General features: G+C 42.1%; 1 protein-coding gene across 1 annotated transcript; it reads left to right on the top strand.

Annotated features, from left to right (window-relative positions):
* Positions 1 to 1,888: 1,888 nt before the first annotated feature.
* Positions 1,889 to 13,144, top strand: LOC308165389 (NFATC2-interacting protein-like; the record flags this gene model as incomplete). Its single annotated transcript, XM_080539545.1, has 8 exons — positions 1,889 to 1,897; positions 2,682 to 2,763; positions 6,703 to 6,829; positions 6,976 to 7,059; positions 7,245 to 7,497; positions 8,616 to 8,760; positions 8,992 to 9,107; positions 12,983 to 13,144. The coding sequence occupies 8 exons, from the start codon at positions 1,889 to 1,891 to the stop codon at positions 13,142 to 13,144; spliced, it is 978 nt and encodes a 325-aa protein (XP_080395671.1).
* Positions 13,145 to 13,643: the final 499 nt, after the last annotated feature.

The raw sequence follows: 13,643 nt of genomic DNA, 5'->3' as shown, positions 1-13,643 counted from the left end.
ATAACAGAGTATGAACATACCTGTGTGGTATTTGCCTTAAGACAATTTCCTTCACATCAATATTATTCTCCCTACAAATAATACCATGTTTCATTTTTCGATTTCAAGCCGGCCTGTCTAACCTCTAGGCTACCATTGCCGCCTTCATAAGAAAATAGAATGGATGTACTGAAATAATTCAGTTCAGCTGTTTGTATAGTAAAAGGCCAGCAACTAGCTCACTTGAAACTCACTGTTTTACATGCTAGGAGTCATGTGACTCGTAATAATGTCACCTTGGAATTTATTTCTTTTTTCTATTTACTTTGAACAGCAGCATGACAGGTCAACAATCAAACTTTATAGATCGGTACTTATCTTGAAGTTTAATCGTCAAAAAAGATTTGTTTACATTTGGAAAATATAAAAATCACAAATAGTGGAAGAGGAAGATGGATATGAGAATGCTCTTCATTGACTACAGTTGAGCATTGAACACCCTTGTTCCCTCCAAGCCCAGGCCCTGAGTCTGAACACCTCCCTCTGCAGCAGGATCCTGGACTTCCTCACAGGCAGAGGCCCAGGTGGGGAGAATAGGTCGCAATTAGAAGAATTGCAAACCCTTAAAACACAAATAATACATTGAGAGGATTTACCGGTACTATCTCTATGGTTGAACGATAAGCTGTCCTATGACAAGGACAATCAAGGACCCCAATTGAAATAAGCCAGTGGCTTTCTTGGGTTTTTATCCTGTTAGTTGACCTTGTATGTAATATGTACTGTCATGTACCTACTTCTGCAAATCTTCTAATAAAGTTTTCAATCAATCAATCAATCAATGAAATTCATATAATCTTACTTTCATAACAAGGCTTGCTTTCTGTTTGAGGCTACAAAGAAGCTTATCCAAGCCACTTTGACACCCCTCAAGGTTGAAAGTCACTTGATATTTATGCTAGAAATGTTGAGTAGATTGTTAGTAAAAAAATAAAAAATAATAGCCATGTCATGATTAGCCTTGGAATATCTGTGCAGTCTAGTGTTCCCTATGCAGTGCAGCAGTCTTTCATCAGGGTAATAGAATTAGGACATTATTTAGAAGAATTACAAACCCTTCAAAATACCAATAATACAAATATATATTAAAATTAATGTTTATGTCCATATATAGTTACATACAATTTATAGTTCCTTTATCCATATTTTGTATTTCTACACTGAACAAAAAAAGAAATGCAACACTTGCCAATATCCAGCAACTTAGAGTAGTAAAATAAAAAGAAACAAACAAAAAAGAAAAGAAAGTATAGGGGTCTAATTACTTTTTAGATTACTAAATCTAAATGTCTTTGTAGGATACAGGTCTACTCTGTATACTGCAAGTATATCTAGATTTATGATATATAATATATATGATAACATGATAACATATATAGGATAACATGATAACGTTACAACCGGTTTCATTTTCATTTCTTTGTGCAGCGGAAGCAGGTGTACGTACCGGAGTTTCCGACCCTGGAGGTTTTTCCGACCCTACCAGATCCGGTCATAGGTTCTGCCCTTTCCGGGGGGCGTGGCTAAGTATCCGATATAATACCACCTCTGAACACGAGCCAGGTCGGATGTGGGTCGCATTTCACTGCCGTGTGAACCCTAACACACATTCAAACAAATTTGTGATCAACATTTGAGAGAAATAGGTCTTAGATCTTTGATTTCAACTCGTGGAAAATTGGAGCAAAAACAAAAGTGTTGCGTTTATATTTTTGTTCATTGTCAATGCAAGTTTAACGTGGGCACTTTTATTTCGAAGGAATAGACATTTGCATACACCCGACCCGACCGTGTCTGTCTGGCAGAGCTGCACCGGTCCTCCTGGACAGAACAGAGACATTACTACACGATGGCTGAGGTAAGTTTGGTTCGGGATGTCCAGAAGAACACTGGCTAAAGTACTTCTCTTGTCTGATCATTTCTGGAAGTTAATTGTAGTTGGTCCATAATAATACATCACAAAACTCTTCGCAATTGTTTTCGAAACGAGTGTCACCCCGGTAGATTAGCTGGAAGTAGCTAATTGATTAGCTTGTTTTGGCGCTTGTTTTTAAAAGACAAGCTAGCCACAACAGACCTCGCAGCTCTGGACGTGTCCTTCATGTTTACTGTCCTTGCTCAACCCAGTATCTATAGAAGCTGGTTATATATTATATATATCTATAGAAGCTGGTTATATTTAACATCACGAGTGACTGGAACCGTGGCAAAGTTTCATATTTTTGGAGGGGGATATTCGACATTCACCTCATAGCTGGAATAGTTGTCTCCCAGTGTTGGACCTCAGAGTAGCCAGGTTTGAGTTCGTTGTGATCATAATAATACATATTCATAAAACGTATTTGTATAGCGCGTTTCCTTTGACCTACACTCACTTCCACACCACAAGGAACTGTGTGTCTGCCTGCATGTGTCTGCCGGTGTGTGTCTTCTTGTGTGTGTCTGCCTGTATGTGTGTACTCAAACAGCTGTGGAGGCTGGTGGAGGTAGAAATCGGAGGACAGGCTGATCGTAAAACATGGAATGGAATTAGGGAATGGTATCAAACCCGACATCCGATTTCTCCTCCCACCAGCCTCCGTTTCAGGTGTAAATAAGCCTAGCCCTGTGCCAACGGCCTGTCTGCCATCTCCCCCGTTCAGATAGGGGACAGTGACAGCGACGTGGAGGCGACCACCCCTGTGAAGCCTCCAGCCAAACGGCGTCGCGCCATCGACCCCTCTTGTATTGCCGCTGTGTCAGTTTACTCAAACAAGGTGAGTTTACCTATGGATGCAAATACAATGAGTTGCTCTGAATAACGGACAATGAAGGAACATCCTGCATTTGCCCAACTCTGTTGTCGTGGTAGTTGGCTGGACCATTGATAGAAATAACAATAATAAACTTTCTTTGTGTAGCACCTTTCATACATGAAATGCAGCTCAAAGTGCCTTCCATTTGAAGCATTACAAGAAGAACAAATAAATATGTTAGCATAGACAACTAATTTGTAGAAATAAATGTAAAAAAAGAAAGACTTGTTTAGTGGTCATTTCATAGCAAGCCTAAGGTGACACTGCCAAGTAACAATTCCTGGAGAGAGGAACCAGTTAGAAGAAGTGTATTGACCTCACCGTAGATCCCCAAAAAGCAAGTCAGGGAAAGAAAACACGTTCCTAGGCACAGTGGCAAGGAAAAACTCCCTGCTAGGAAGAAACCTTGAGAGGAACCAGCCTTAGTGGTCCACCCAACTCAGGCTGGTCAGGTGAAACTATGCTTTTTTAAATGTTTTGCTTGTTGTCATGTTTGGGTTAGCTAAAAGCCTTCCAAAAAAGGTCCTGTAGAGGCTTCTTAACCATCAAAATAGTCTCTACATTATGGAGGACCAAGTCTCCAAAAAATTAACAATAAATTATAGATACATAAATGAATGTATGAACAAATAAATGAATGAATACACACAGTATAACGAAATACATTTCTATATTTATTTATTCTTTTACGCATTCATTCTTTGTTTTCCACTTTCATTCTTTGTTTTCCACATTCTTTTCCACATTCATTCTTTCTTTTCCACATTTATTCTTTCTTTTTCACTTTATCAGTTCTGTATGCAAATATCTGGGGGCGTATCTTGCATGTTGTCCACGCCCCTACGCATTTTCATTGGTTGATACCGCGCGTGACGTGTGAAAGCAGCGACGCAGTTATCATCACAGACGGGGAGAGAGTCGTTAGTCGTCTATAGCCCCGTTCTCACACAGCCTGTTTCTCCCTATAATTTCCATGGAATCCCAAACTATTCCCGTGTTGTCCCCTTTCACACATGTCGGCAATGGTCTATACTAGTCCATCAGCACTGTATGGGAGAACTTGGTGATAACCACAATACCAGTTGACTCAATTAGACATATACGCTCTGGGCTATGCGCGATGCAAGACAGCTGAGAGTGTCTCCACTGCGTTTATATCACAAAATGTACATTTGATAAGTAAAAGTAAGCTAGCTAAGTAAGCAATCTAGCTGACTATGACTGGAAACGAAGTACTATCCAGTTAGAATTATAGAAGATCTAGTTGTGTTTTCCTGCTGGTCTCGCTGCCTGGGTTTGAACAGACTTGTGGTGACTAAAAATGGCTTTAAAAAATGCCTTTCCACCAAAGAATATATATATATGCCATATATATGCGATATATCATACCTCCACTATGATTCATATGCCCTAACCCTTTTTTAAAAAAAAAACATGCTATGATTGGAAATTAAGTAGTGTCTGCTCTTGGCTGAGAGCTTCATCACGTCTCGCGCAGTATCAACCAATGAAAATGCGCAGGGGCGTGGACAACATGCAAGATACGCCCCTATATTTGCATACACATCTGATAAAGCGAAAGACAATGTTGTTTTCACCTATCTATTCACATAGAATAGTTTGTCTGTCAGATGTGTATGCAAATATAGGGGCGTATCTTTTTAACTGATTATGTTTTGGGCTGTTTTTTTGTTTTTACTCTGTAGCACTCTGCTGTGTACCCAGGCTTGAGACAGGGTTTTATATTGTAGTAATATTAATGTAACTTAATTTACGTTAAATTTACAGAAGATTCCTTGTTTGTAGCGCCTCTAAGTTGTAATGAGATCTGCCCCAATTACTGCACCCTGACAATATTTTAGTTTAGAATAAGGTTGGTAATTTAATGTCAAACTAGATGTATTCCTCTATTTCAGAGACCCGCGCTAGTTAAGGCACTAGGTGGGCCAAATGCTACACCTGTTTAGTCTTCTACGAATAATTTACAATTCAAACAGTGCAGTTTTACATTTGTTAACTTAATGTTTTCCTTTTGAACCATTTATCTAGGAATCAAGGTAAGGCAAATACATTACAAAAAAGAAACAATATTACAGGGGGGTAGGTGCGGAAACGTGACCATAGCTCAGCCTAAGAAGGTCTGATCGACTAGGGGTCGATATCTACTGTTCAGGAGACTCAGGTGCGTAAAAAACCCTCTGGTCTCATGTCTCTATCACAACCACAGCCCGACCTACGAGCGAATCATACAAAGGGGAGCAAGATATGGCAGGGGACTTTTTCTGGCAAAACTCTTTTTTGAAGAAAAGCAGTCCATACCTTTAAGAGGTGATAACCACTAAGCTGCCAAACCAAAAGGTCTATCATATCAAAACATAATCTAGGGATGTAAAGGAATTTAAAAAATCACATCTAGAATTTGCCCACCCAGATGGTAATGAAAAATGGTTTGGCCCAAGGACGATCTCGACTTTGTCGCTTTTACCACGTCACGCGCGGTATCAACCAATGAAAATGCGTGGGGCATCAACCAATGAAAATGTGAGACACGCCCCCATATTTGCATACAGATCTGATAATCGGGGAAAGAATGAATGTGGAAAACAATGTGGAAAACAAAGAATGAATGTGGAAAACAAAGAATGAATGTGGAAAAGAATAAATAAATATAGAAATGTATTTCGTTATACTGTGTGTATTCATTCATTTATTTGTTCATACATTCATTTATGTGTCTATATATTTATTGTTAATTTTGACAGGTCCTCCATACTACATGGGTGAGTCGTACGTTCCAACAAACAGTTCCAAAAAAAGACAGTGTGACGCGTGTATAAAAATAAACACTTTTTTTTTTTTTTGTGTGAATATATCTCCATCAGCATTATCCACACCGATCCTGTCGGCTACGGTCTGTCACTGTCTGTCGTTAAACTGCTGTTGAAACGTGTTTGCTCCCACCAACATTCCCTTTGCTGTTCCCTTATATCCCAAATATTCATTCATCCTGACCACAAGGGGGAAATGACCACAAGGAAACATCTAAATAACATACAATAGGGAATATAGACTTAGAAGCAAATATGATCATAATTAAATTAAAGCAAATATGATCATAATTAAATTAAAGCAATCAATATCATAAGTCAATAATTCAAAATTAATATTAGAAAATTAATATGAATAACATGTAGGACTAAATGGCTCCTATAGGTCCTCAGTGCCTGCCTGTCTGATATGCATGGGCAAGGCGTTCCACATGGTGCATGAAAGCAGCTTCTCTGCTCTGTTTGTGGAGAACCCTGGACAGGATTAAAAGCATTGGAGGATCTAAGGGCTTTTAGTGGTTGATGGGATATGAAATAGTCAGAGATGTATGAAGGTACTATGCCAGAGCTTTGAAGCTAATTAAAAGGACCCAATCAATTCGTAAAGAAACAGAGAACCAAGTGCCATTTCAGCTCCAATAGGAGCGATGTGCTCTCTCATCTTGGTCTTTGTTAAAAGTCTAGCGGCAGAATTCTGTGTGAGTTCCAATACTGTAGTTGAATGTGCTTTTTGGGGGGGTTTGTTTGTAGGTGAACAGCAGTTTACAGCTGAAGCCAAAGTCGACTGTCTTCACACAAAATGAAAACGCAGGTAACTTAGACAGAAAGAGGGTTGTGTGATTCACTTTGATTGTGATTAATGGATGAAAACTGTAACAGGTTACACAGCAATTTGTACGTTGCGTAATCAAGAAACGTGGCGGTCATATTACGATAGGGGGATCAGACCAAATTACTACTACTACTACTAATAATAATAATAGGGCAATTGTTGCCTGGTAATGTTTGAATTCACATTCAATGGATCTCATGTCAATCAGGTGACAACGTAGAGAAGGCCAGTTTGCGGGCTAATACTCCGCCAGCAAACAAAAAGCCAATCACCGTTGTCCTCACTGACTCCGAGGAAGACTCTGAGCCGGAGGAAGCAATGGGGGGGAAAGATCCGTGAGTTGACATGTCTGATTCATGTTCTTGTTAGTGTTGCGCTGTTCTCCTTTTTCACTTGCATGGTGCATGTTGTTGTACTACTTCAAACCACCAGAATGAGGCAGTAGCGGTAGCCTCTCTCTCTTTCTCTCTCTCTTTCTCAGGGTAGACATCCGCTCCCCATCTCCATCCCCACCGCCAGGCAGCCCCCGTATAAAAGTATCCAAACGGGCCAACAGAAGTCTTTTGTGAGTCGAGCGGTAACACAGCATCCTACTGTCGTTCAGCTGTTAAGGTTTTTGAAAACTCAAAATGTCACTCACTCACTCGACCCTGCCGGCCTCTCCGTTGCACCCATCTGTCGCTCACTTTTCTCACTCTTTTCTCTTTCTCTCGCCGTCCCTCCCGTCTTTTTCTTCTTCTTCTCCGACAGAGAGTTCAACCGAGCTAAGTTAAGCGCCGTCAGCTCTCTCTTATCTCCGTCTCCCGAAGCCAGGGGATGCCCGGGCCGGCCGCCCTCCCCGCCGGACGACGACGACGACGACATCATCATGGTGCCCCCCCCCGCCTCGAGGCCCAGGAGCAGGCCGTCCCCCCCTGCCTGTGATGACAGTCCCTTGAAGTCCCGCGAGATCCCACTCAAGTTCCGGTGCCGGACCGACATCTACAGGATCCCGGTGCTCTCGGTGAGGACAGGAGACGAGACCTTCCAGGATGTGGTCGTGTGTTCATGTTTGAGCGTCTAGCCGCCAGTAGAACCTCGGTGTAGGCTCCGTTTGTCCCGGGTTAGTTTTAGGCCCAATCCCATTTCGTATTTTTACCTCCTACCCTACTCTTTTTTTCAGAGTGCCCCTCGCGTTTCGACTTGCCCCCTCAGAGTTACAAGGGGTAGTGGTTGAAATCTTCCCCAATGAAATGGGGAACAACGCTTCAAGACCCTGATACGTCATCAGTAGTGTCCTAGAAAAGCATGGACGCTCGCGATACTTAGAAGTTTCACGCCATCAATCGGAAGAAGTCATCAAATAAAAAAGAACAATGCTTTATTACCAGGCCAGTTCATGACAGAATAGCAAAGCTCTGTAGGTGTCTATGTTGCTAATTGTGCTTCAATTAATTATTTCCCTCATTTCGATTGCAGGCAGACAGATTCAGAGCTCAAATGCAACTCGAGGCATTCAGTGTCCTAGTGAACCTTACCCCCAGTGAAGTTGAAAATGCTTTGAATTAGTTGGGATTGTACCATCTGGGACATGCATTGAGCAACACTGTCAAGGAGACACAGGACTTTAGTGTTTCAGCTAAATGTCTTTATGAAATGAGATCAGGGCAACATGCTTAACTTGAACTGGCGACAATGATGTGTTTTTTCTGTGTGGTTGTTGCTTTATTAAGAATCAGGAGACTTTCCTGTGTGACACAATGATTCTTCCAGGTATTCCAAACAGCTTTTGTGTAGTTTATACATCTACCCTGTGTTTTAATGATGCAACAGAGAATTGCAATGAAATCTGTACTACAGGAAGTCTGCACTGCAGAATGAGAATATTTCCCAGAGAAACTTGGTTTGCAAACAACTTAAACTTGCTTTAAAAAAACTAAACATACTATAAAAGTACAATACAAATGCAAGAGAATAGTTCAAATCAGACCATTTGAAAACAACAATCATATAAGTACACTACAACACACCACATAATTCGTACGGTACTACGGTTGAAAGTGTCATAAGACATGCCAGGGCGTTGTAGGATCGTCTGTGCAGTGCTCTGGAGCCCTACTAACACGAGGCTTTGGTCCGCAGACGGAACCCTTGAGCAAGGCAGTGGAGCAGCTGTCCGTCAAGCTCAATGTCCCGCCTTCGCGCATCCTGCTGCTAAGGAAAGCTGTGGCGCTTCCTGCCCAGTCCACAGCCAATGAGCTGGGACTAGGCATCGCAGACATCATAGGTGAGATGGACAGGACGACACCGATAGGCTGTTGGTACAGGTCAAGGGTTTCCTCCACGAATGGAAACAAGTAAAACTGCCCTTAGATCAGTGAGTTAATCCTACCCGGCTGCTCAAACTTCTATTGAAAAGGACGTTTTTGTCTTTTGTCTGTGTGATGCCATGTTTAGGTTTCTGTTTGTCTAAATTGTCCACCTTCCCTCCCCCCTCTTTCACTTTCTGTCTGGTCAGATTGCGTGGTCATAGCAGCGGATGACAGACAGGAGCCAGAGGAAAGACCTGGCATGATCACACTGCGACTTCAGGGCAAGGAGAAAGGCTCGGCGCAGGAATACTCCGTATGCAAGGTTAGCGTTAATAATATCTACTGTGCACTCCACTCCACTCCACTCCCCTCAGATATGCAAGGGTACGTTTTCAGGGGCCTTTTGAATAGGGGCATGTTTTTCATTTGAAATGCAGTGTTGCGTGAAATGAGTTATTTGCCCTGACCTCGTAAGAAACGGGTATAGATCTGAAAGGATGGGACGGCTGTTTGGTAGCTCTTTCGCTACATAGCGTATACCCAGGGATTAAAGTTTTCTGTCGTGACGGATTTCCGTCAATTTATTCCAAGTTGCGACGGATTTTACCTGGTATAATATGATTTGTAGAGGCATACAATCTATTTTGATGTCGGTATTAGGTATATAAATTATATACAGTGTTTCCTCTATATGCATTGATTTGTGGCGGGCCGCCAATTAACCTTGTCTCGGTCTGCGGGAGCGACTTCGAATGCGCGTTCTCACCACTCCAAACAACACAGAGCAAAGCGAACTTTATCCTAAACTCCGTTTCAAGTGAAGCAAATGTTCTAGTGAGAACACCCCCTAAATCGCTCTCAACACGCGCAAGGTGACGCGCTTGCAATACAGTTTTGTGATTGGTCCGAATTTAGCGGGAAATTTGGATTTCAGGAAATCCCTCTCCTTTCCCTCTCTCTTCGCCGGTCCCTTTAATCCCGTATCCTAATCGAAAATGGAACATCATCAGTGACGACTGTGGGTTATTGCATTTACTGCTGTTCTCTGGTTCATGTTCTTATACCAGTAGGCTCATGTAGGCCTACTTCGTATTGATGAGCTGATGATCTTTCTGTGTGTGTGTGTGTGTGTGTGTGTGTGTGTGTGTGTGTGTGTGTGTGTGTGTGTGTGTGTGTGTGTGTGTGACTGTCAGTCACAAGTTCATATTCTACGGATGTCGTTCAATGCTGTATGCGTGTTCCCGGTTTCATGTGTACGCTTGTGTAATTCATATTTGATGAGCTGATTATCTCTCGTGTACTTCATATTCGATGATCTTTCACTGTGTGTGTGTGTGTGTGTGTGTGTGTGTGTCAGTCAGTGTCTTGGGCGTATCTGTCAGTCACATGTATATTATACGGTAACCTATGTTCAGTACTGTATGCGTGTTCTGCTGCAGCTGTAGCCTCAGGATATCTTGGTATTTGATCACCTGCTATATAAAACCACCTGCTCGGCTTTAATGGCTTAACCGCTATTTATTTCCGCACGCGGAAACTCACCGCCCCGCACCAGCCCCGACTTGGCCAGAATTTCTTTCTGTGAGGAGATTTTTTGGGGGCTTTAATATACCTGTGTATATTATGCGTATACCTGTTTTGCAGCGGCGGCAGGTGCTGTTCAAGATCAGGCAGGACGATTTTCTTCTTTATGAACATGGCCTTAGTTCTATTTACCTACCCACCCTGGGCATGATACACACATTTACCAGTGTTCCCACGGGTCCTTGAAATCCTTGAAAGTTTGTGAATTTGAGAAAAGAAATCAAGGTCTTAAAAGTTTTTGAAAATAGACATGGGACATTGAAAGTGCTCTCTCTCTCTCTCTTTGTAATTGTTGTCTGTGCAGATAGTTCCTATTATATAAATTCACATCTATCTCAAACTATGCTGTGTTGGGTCCTTGAATTTGAGGGAATTGAGTCTTGAAAGTCCTTGAAAGGTGCTTGAATTTGATGTTTCAGAAGGTGTGGGAACCCTGATTTACCCACCCTATACCCATCCTAAGAATGCTACAACTTATCCTACCAATGAAAGTTTATAATGCAAGGGCACAGGAGGGAGAGTTACATTGGAGTAGTCAAGGTGACAGTGACACATTCATCACTGCCTTGCACACTCTTCCCTGCGTCTAGCTGATTTGTCACCAGACGGAAAAAAAATCTCCAAGCTAAAGCTTCATACCATTTAACCAATAATCACTACACAGCCCTATGTTGTCACCATATAACGATATTTAGGAAACCAGAACTAACACACAACCAACCAACACAACAGTTCCAATCCATGTCTACAGTCACAGAAAGCAACACGCAGTTTAGCTGTTACACCCATGGCAATAAATAATAAAAACCGAAATGTTACGTTCATTCTGAGGAATTTAAGTGTTGTATAGCCTGCCCAACTAGCTAAGATAAAAAGCATTCCTCTGTGTTTGACTCAGGTTGGCGAGTAGGCTAAATTAGCTCCATTAGCTAAGTGAAAGTGAAAGAAACAAACAAAACACAACAAAATATAGCTCTTTGAGTCAACTACTCACCACACTTTGTGCACTTGTGCTAGCTGTAGCTTATACTTATATTAGCTTGCTAGATTTATTATCTGATCATTTGATTGGATGGGGAAGACGTTAATTCACACTGCAATATCTCTGATAGGTTCTCCGGAAGTGGCCATAATCACTGTGTACGGTCCTCCACTTCCTCTACTAAGGAGCCTCTGCTGATATCTTCTTGTCCTTTTCTATCTAAAGGAGTGGCCTACACTAGTCACAGCCACCAAGAAGGAGCTCGTCCCCTATTGTAATCAAGGAGATAAGGGTGTCTTGACCTTAACAAAACTGTGCTCTTTTTCCCTAAGAGTGTTGTCAGATGGACACCTTGTTTACATTTCTGTTGCTCTCTTGCACTAGTCCCATGTGCGCTTACACACCACTTCCATCCCCAACATATGCATCTATGCTTTTTCTAAAATGTGTTTCTTTTTCCTTTCCTAAACACCAGGGGAGCCTCCCCTCCTAAATTTCGTTGTTTGGTACCTGTACTGTAGCAATGACAAATAAAGTCTATCTATCTATATGGTAATATCATTGCTGAGTAGTTTCTCTGCTCTGGACAGCTAAAAGCTACTTTCCGGTCACAATCGCTCACAATGTTGAGGAACCAAAGCCAAAGAATTTCACTCTTGTGTACTTAATAATAAATAAAAGGGTTCTGATTGTGATTCTGATGTGGGCGTGAGGCCGCCGTGTGTGTGTGTAACAGCCCAGGCTCAAGGGACTGTACACAAAATAAGGGGAGACCACATGCTTTAAATCAGAACAAAAGTATTTATTTAATAAACTAACTGAAAGTATTTCAAAGTAACAATAGATATGTTAATCAGTATCATCAGTAGTGAATGCAGTGTATGGATGAGTGGAAGGTGTAGTGTAAATGTTGTAGGGTGTGTTAAAGTAAAAGTAAAGAGAGCCTAAGCTCAAACCAACCAAACCAGTGGAAGGAGGAGAAGAGGGAGAATCAGAGTGAGCAGCCAGCTTAAGTAGGCAACTCACCAGGTGCCTCAGATCACCTAATCAAGCCTCTGCCCAGCCAGGACGCGTCCTAACGATTCCCACCGTAGTTGGGGTAGACCACGCCCACGCCACGCCAACTTCTGGAATATGTAGGGGTGTTCTCTGTATCTTGTTCTTCCGCCCCGCAGGTCGTTCCGCAACCCCATTGGATTTTAGCTTGTGACGTAACACGGGGTGCACGATTAGATAAAGGTTACCCATCTCTGTATGCAACTCGGCGGCGCTGAGTGTGCCGCGGGCAAACGGTCAATGTTCGCCGCGGGCACGGCCGCAGGCGGCCGGGCGCGGCTCTCATTGCCCTGTGGGCCCTGGAACGCGCGCCTATTCTTAGTGTCAGTGATTGTGTTTGTGTTTGAGAAAAAAAGAAAAAAAACACCCCTACATATTCCAGAAGTTGCCGTGGTCTACCCCAACTACGGTGGGAATAGTTAGGACGCAGCCAGGACCTGCAGCAACCAATCCATATATGGTATGAGCCCACAGCACCTAGTGAGAGGGCTGTCACAGTGTGTGTGTGTCTCCACTGTTGATACTGAGGGAAACATCCCTCTCTCTCCTTTTCCTTGTTTCTCTCTGGTTCTCAGGAGGACCCGCTGGGCTCCATCCTCTCCCAGTATCTCTCTGGTCTGGCAGCCGACCGGAGGCGCAAGGTGCACTTCCGGTTTGACGGGTCCAAGATCACGGCCAGCCAGACGCCCTCCCAGCTGGACATGGAGGACGGAGATGTGATCGAGGTGTGGGCTTGAACACCTCAGCTGAGAGAACCATGTGTTTGTATATATAGTTTATTGTTTATTAAAGTCTCTAATTAAAGTTTATTAATGTATTATTTAACTAAATTAAAATCCAAGTGTTTTCGGTAGTTGCAAACTTTTGTTTGCCATGTAGTCATGTAGTAAGCTACTGTCAGTCCTAAAAAAACATGGGAATTTAACTTCTATTACAGTCCTTCAACTTCAGATGTCGTTACCTTTATCTGGTATCTAGGAAAGTATTTTTGCAACTGAGATACAATAATTAGCAAACAAGGCATTTCCTTTATTTTCAGGTGTGATTGTTATATTATATTTATTGTTATTGGATGTTTGGTGTTACCATTAAATATACTTTATAATATCGTTTCTAGTACAATAATATATACTACACCGCCACCTTTTTTTAAGTGACATTTGATATTGTATGTCAATAAAATGTAGAACAAATAAAGACACTGAATACTGTACGCACGCACACACACACACACAC

Source organism: Nansenia antarctica (genome assembly GCF_963989245.1).
Source record: "Nansenia antarctica genome assembly, chromosome: 9".
Taxonomy (NCBI): domain Eukaryota; kingdom Metazoa; phylum Chordata; class Actinopteri; order Argentiniformes; family Microstomatidae; genus Nansenia; species Nansenia antarctica.
This window is presented reverse-complemented; position numbering and strand designations above follow the sequence as displayed.